This window comes from Thermothielavioides terrestris, chromosome 2 (assembly GCF_000226115.1).
Source record: "Thermothielavioides terrestris NRRL 8126 chromosome 2, complete sequence".
NCBI classification, from domain to species: Eukaryota; Fungi; Ascomycota; class Sordariomycetes; order Sordariales; family Chaetomiaceae; genus Thermothielavioides; species Thermothielavioides terrestris.
The window spans coordinates 9,471,061-9,477,512 of NC_016458.1; the positions used below are offsets into that span (position 1 = coordinate 9,471,061).

Sequence of the window (6,452 nt, forward strand, 5' to 3'; positions counted from 1 at the left end):
CCATTAGCGCGCCATTAACTATTGGTCCGCTGCCACAAGTCTGCCCCTGCCCCCTGACCCCTGACCATATCCGCATCTCGGCTGTTTGACCGTTTGGGCGAGCACTTGATTCTTGGTACCGAGCTCGACAGCGCAAATACACATAAACTCATGCCCTCGCACTATGGCACTATGGAGCACGTAAGCGCTCCCTCCTACCTCCATCCAGAGCGTCCTCGAGTGGGGCGCGTCATGCATGTTGCATGCTACGCGACCAGCATCAACCGTGGATGCATTAACTGTAGCGTAGCACTGATGGGAACTGCGAGGCAGTCGAACGTTTTCAGTGTTGCCTTACCCACAGGCTCGGAACTTTGCCAAGAGTCCGAGTAGGATTCCCGCGTGCAAAATGTGTGCCGGCTCGCATGCCGTCAAATCCCGGCTCACCTATTTATATACCGGTGTGCAGGCGCTTGGATCCCTATCCACCAAATGGAAGATAATTTCTAGGGCACTTTGTTGCCAGAAAGATGTTACTATTCGGTCTAGTGATGCTCAACCGGCACTGACGGTCTGGCAGGACTGCTACATCAAACTAAACGCACTTCTAGATGGGAAACAGCACAATTCGGGAGTGATGGAGACAGCAAGGATGGGCAGCGCATGTAAGCGAAATACAGAGGGAGAGAGAGTCCGAGGTGCAGTCCGAGATCGAGCAAGTTAGCGAGGTTTTCAGTGGTTCCATTCAGGCTTCCTGGAACTTCCTGTCATCGAGCGCGTGCTCTCACCTCTTGAACGTCGTGGACATGGCAACACCAGCCAGCGGGCAAAGGGTAACCTTGCTTTTTCTCGCGCCGCAAGCCGCGATGTCCGGTCGGCGTGTCGAGCGGCCCGACGCCCTACATATTTGTTGCCGTGGTAAAGAGGAGTCTCCCAACGCAGATGATCGCCCCGCATCCAGGATTCAGTTGTCCTCCCCGCGACTTGCTGTGTCGGCGGGGTCGCAAGCCCCAGTCCCAGTGTCTGTTCCCAAAGCGTTGTTACACTTTTTGCAGCCTCGATGAGCAAAATTCGGCCTATGACGGACACGCAGAGTACGCATTCCATGGCAGACCGGGGCTCAGACAAGGCTATCACATATGTGCTCCTCTCGGAAGGCACCGAAACATTCCCTGCCGGCAACCCAAGGATGAGCCGGGCTCCAGCTAGATAGCACGGGGGCCAAAGATTCCACGCTCTGCATGATCATCTATCTGCTATCAACGACGGCTAGTAGTAATGAATCGTTCCATTGGGCAGCCGGTATCCGATCATGATGTAGTCCTTCAGGACGGCCGTGCCGTTGCGCAGCATCTCAGCCTGGGCCGCCGTGCAGGTCTCGATGACGTCCCACAAGTAGCACTCGGCGGCGGGCTGCGTCGGCACCGCGTTGGTGACGTCCGCCACTGAGCTGGGACCTTGGCTGGAGTAGACTCGGCCGTGCGACCCGGTCGTGGACACCGTGCCTGTCGCGACGTCCGTGTTGAACAAGACCCTCCTGAAGATCTGATACGTAGTCTCGGGCTGGAACCACGGGACTGCGTGCAACAAGGTTAGACAAACCGACGGACGAGAAAGGGGGTGCTTATTTAGCATACCGGCATGCCCGGCCTCGAAGACGCGCGAGAAGGACAGGTTTCCGTACTGGCGCACAAACCCGCCTACGTAGCTCCGGTTCGTCTGGATCCGGGCGTAGCCGGCGGCGTGGAAGCCGGCGCTGAGCTGCGACTGGATGCCCAGACTGACCTGCTCGCCGCCGTACCCTGTGCGCGAGAGAAGTCAGCCGCGCTGGACACATCACCAAGTATCAAGTGAGACCCACAGTTGCATTGGTAGTCGCGGTCGCCGTACACCAGCGCAACCTTCACGCCCTGGTCCAGGAGGCTGCCGAGCTTGTCGATGCCCTTCCCGAGCACAAAGTCGCCGGTCGCGGTGAATGCTGCGTCCGTTAGCTAAGGAAGACATCGACAATGCAAACCAAATACTTACCTTGGTTAACGCCGTTTGCGAGACCAGTCACATTGAGGGGAACGCCCAGCTCGAGCTGAACCTCCCGAGAATTGAGATAGCCCGCGAGATACTTGGGCGGGAACGAGTTGGGCATGGTCATAGCGATGTCGTACACGTCTCGCTGTGCCGCGGCAGTGAGCGTCAAGCCGTAGGATTAAAAAAGCAAATAAAAAAAATAAAAAAAAAAACCTGGAGAGGGAAAATTTAACGAGAGAAGGGGAGGAAAGAAAAAAAAAAAAATATCAAGACACGCACCCCATGATTCTGCACGCCGCCCCACATGGTCGCAAAGCAGTAGTTGTACGCGTCGAGGCAGGCCTGGTTGACCTGGTCGACGTTGCCCACACCCGCCGGGTCCAGGGCGTCGGCGAGCGACCGGCAGTTCTCAACGCGCGAGCTGCACTCAGGGAAGCTGCTCATGGCCGCGGCGTACTCGGTCTCGTTGATCACCTGGAGGCCGTAGGTGTTGTTGTACGCCATCTGCGGGTACGCGGGCATCTGCGCGAGGATGTCGACGCAGCCGTTGAGGATGCCCACCGTGTCGACGAGCAGCGGCACGGCCGGCTTGCCGTCGATCTTGCCGTGCACGATCTTGCTGTTCTGCGAGGCGAAGAAGTCGGCGAAGGCGGGGCAGTAGTGGCCGCCGTAGGACTCGCCCCAGATGCTGAACGTGTTGCCCTGGGGCTTGTAGATGGGGAACCTGCGGAAGTGAGTGAGTAATCTGCTCGTCACGGATGGGCAGAGAAGCGAGCGACCCGTACTCTTGCATCCAGATCTGCATGAAGTGCCACGCTGCAAGGGCTGCCGTAGCCGTTGTGTTGGCCGTGGACATGGGGTTCTGGGACGCAAAAACGCCGGGGAGCGTGGTCGCGTTCACGACCGACGAGGCAGACAGCGGCGTCACCTGCCACGGGATCGTCGTTTCGTCGACGGTGCCATTGATGAGCGTGTCGTACGAGAAGCCGGTCTGCACAGGCTGGTCAATGTAGAGCATATTGACCTCGTTGTTCCACGACCATGGGTTGAGGACGGTGTGTTTGGAGTCGCGGGCGACGAAGCACGGCCCGTTTTCGCTCAGGGCGCCCAGCAGCGACGGCGCACCGGGGCCGCCTTGGAGCCACAGTGACAGGGGCGCATAGTGGGGGTTTATCCGAGCCTCGAAAAACCAGAAGAAGGTGTGGATGTCGTATAGCCGGCCCTCGTCGGCATTTGCAGGGAGGTTTACATAGCCGCTGTATGCCTTGACGCCGGGGGTGGTCTCGCAGATGCAGGTCTGACCCAAGAGTCAGGCCCGGCTCACGATTGGTGCATGTGACACTCACCTGCTTGTAAGACAGTGAGACATTGGGGTCCAGGAGAGACCTGACAACACGGGGTGTCTCAGGCTGAGGCGCCCGAGGAGCAGCAGCACCCTGAGCCCCTAGCGAAAACAAAGTGAACAAGGCGAGTCTGCGAAGAGACAATCCCATTGTGGAAAAAGATCTGAGGGCACAACTGGGGCCGTTGCCTTTGCCAGAACTTCTAGAAGCTGCGGTAGAACGTATGTCGCTTTATACACAGAGAGCGGCCCGAGCCTTATTCAGGCTATTCAGGCCCCTTTTGGGACGGCCCCTTTGAGCACGGGCACGAGTAATTAGCCACGAGGACAGGCGCGCCGATGCATGGCGTCAATATAAGGGCTAGCGCATCGTAGGATTCTCTGATCTTTACGCAGGAACAGAGAATCAAAGTCCCAAGGCAGACTAGCGTAGCATCCACGTCTGTCGGGTGCGTGTCCACGTCGACTTGCTGTGTAACAGGCCTAGCTCTGTGCTTGCTGCTACGGCCCCAGCCCCGGACCTCGACCCAGGGCTGCGCCGCATACTGCCATGTCCAAGGCCAGCGTCATCTGTCATACATAAGGTAGTGTACTCCGGGTCTCTGGACAACGCCCTGTGTAGTTGCAGGTCAGTACACATCGCTAAAGAGTGTGTGGGAGCATCACCAACAACGACAAACCGCAACGACTCACAATAGCAACTTCAGTAAACATCAACCAAACCGGGAAAAGAAAATAAAAAAGGATAAGAATAAAAAATAAAAAGAAAAATACAATAAAAAATGAAACCTAGGTAACCCGCACTATAACCGCATCCTAACTTTAACCTATACCCTAACCGTAACCTGCACCCTAATCAGCGCCGCCCCCCCCACCCCCGGCGTGCTAATAACCCCTTGGGGATATCGTGACTACGTATTTGATTGACGTAGTAAAGACACGCGTGAGGCGCGGGGCCTCTTGAAGCTCCAGCACCTATCGATGCAGTTGGTGCTAGGGTACAAATATTGCGGGACAGGGGCCTGCTACTCGCATGCTGCTGTTATCCGTTGACATGACACGCGCCGTTCCTCTGGCCCCAAATCCTGTTCTCGCATAAGCGAAGATCACAATAGGGAGTGGCACTAGCATCAGTGCCGTTGTGCTGTGGGTTATCTAGCATCTTGCCGATGCGTTTGACTGCAATCGCTTTCAGCCGCTAGTAGAGGCGAGCTCCATCAGCACGGACTACCGCGGCCGCCTCATTAGGTGACAGGAGACGCTCAGGTCTTACCATGGGCGACCACATAAGCACGCGGGACGAACTTATAAGCAGCCCCTCGCGGCAACAGCAGCAGCAGCAGCAGCAGCAGCAGAAATCATTACTACTACTCGACAACAACACTAACAGCGACTGATATCGGATGCTACTGTATATATAAATAAATGATGACCCCATCTGGGTTAGGCTCTAGGTTAGGGTTGCTCTATACAGGGTTTGCCCTATATGGCCTATGCGCCCTATACACACTGCTAAGAATATCTTGACAATGGTAGGAGCCTCCCCACTTTAAATCCATCATCACACTTACTATCAATCTTCCTACATACTAATATTGTGTACTACCGCATCAAATGGTAGCTACGACTTACGATCGCGCTAACCGCTATTTTATTCAATCTATTTGATCGATCGAATCTTTTCAATTTAATCGAACTATTCGAGCATTCTATAAGCGTTGCAATAGCTTACCTATAGGAAGTCTCTGTGCCCTACAGAGGCCAACTGCAACCATCTCTACCAAGTAGTCGAGTCCAACAAGGACTTTGATAGCCACTACACCTCCCCTCTTTCGCCAAGCGCTATAGCCCCTATGTTCCTACGGTCAAGCAGGCTATATCTTAGTATTATTATACCCTCCTAATCTAAGGCTCGTCAGGGCTTATGTCCTACAAGTATCTGACGATACGCTCGACGTTACAAAGCCCCCTAGCTAGCTATATAGCTAGTATCTAGAGCCATTACTATACCCTATAGTTAGCGGCCACCCTTTCTAATCTATATCCGTTTACATTGTACTATATACTTAGTTAGCTAGTTGGTTACGTTAGCTAATGTAAATATACCTCCCAAAGTAGTAAAGGGTCTAAAGAAGCCCTCTAGGCTATTGTGACAGCATAGCACGCTGCCCACCGTCACATGACTTGCGCACGGACCTGTCACGTGACTACACACCTACGTAACTTCCCAAGTTGGTGGATTTGCAAGATTCAAGTCGACTTCCAGATTTAGAAGGAGGGGTTAACTTGCCAATAAGGAAAAAGTAATAAAGCGAACTACATCTTACTCTATAGTATATAGACTTTATAGCCCCATTGCAAATTGTCTATATGCATTACCTAAGGTATTTTAGTATAGTTTTCCACCTATATATTGATAGTTTTCCTCTTTCTTCTTAGACTTAAAGTCTTTGTCAATTGAGGATCAATTTAGCTATAAGTTATCTAGCACTTGTTTTGCCTTGCTATAATATTACTTTAAGTCTTACTACTATAAGCTTACAAAGACGATATAACATCTAATATAGTCTTTCCCAATAGGACTAGTTTAGTTAGCTAGGGAACTTAAATCTCTAATAGAACCTTCGACTTATTGATAGTATAGTATAATAGGTTGGCTAGGAACCAATTGGCACTAAGGACAAACTGTTAAATGTATAATAGGTTACTAATAGTGAAGCAACCTCTAATCGACTAGCAGTAAGCAATACAATTACTTTGTTAAGGCGATTTAACTATATCGATCGATAGAAGAAGTCCTAAAAGAAGTATAATTCCAATAATGGCTTATAAGATAGAAAATATAAGTTATACTTCTAGGTCTACCAAATAAGGCTAAAATATTTAGAAGATTGATCTAGTAGACCTTTGTTAGGGTTACTTAGGGTTACTTAGGGTTAGGGTTAGGGTTAGGGTTAGGGTTAGGGTTAGGGTTAGGGTTAGGGTTAGGGTTAGGGTTAGGGTTAGGGTTAGGGTTAGGGTTAGGGTTAGGGTTAGGGTTAGGGTTAGGGTTAGGGTTAGGGTTAGGGTTAGGGTTAGGGTTAGGGTTAGGGTTAGGGTTAGGGTT

The 6,452-nt window shown here is 52.2% G+C and overlaps 1 protein-coding gene across 1 annotated transcript; it reads right to left on the reverse strand.

The window, feature by feature from the left end:
- Nucleotides 1-1,248: 1,248 nt before the first annotated feature.
- On the reverse strand, nt 1,249-3,497 carry THITE_2144774 (uncharacterized protein; the record flags this gene model as incomplete). Its single annotated transcript, XM_003653682.1, has 7 exons — nt 1,249-1,556; nt 1,617-1,781; nt 1,841-1,957; nt 2,008-2,149; nt 2,284-2,728; nt 2,790-3,301; nt 3,438-3,497. The coding sequence occupies 7 exons, from the start codon at nt 3,495-3,497 to the stop codon at nt 1,249-1,251; spliced, it is 1,749 nt and encodes a 582-aa protein (XP_003653730.1).
- Between the last annotated feature and the right edge of the window lie 2,955 nt (nt 3,498-6,452).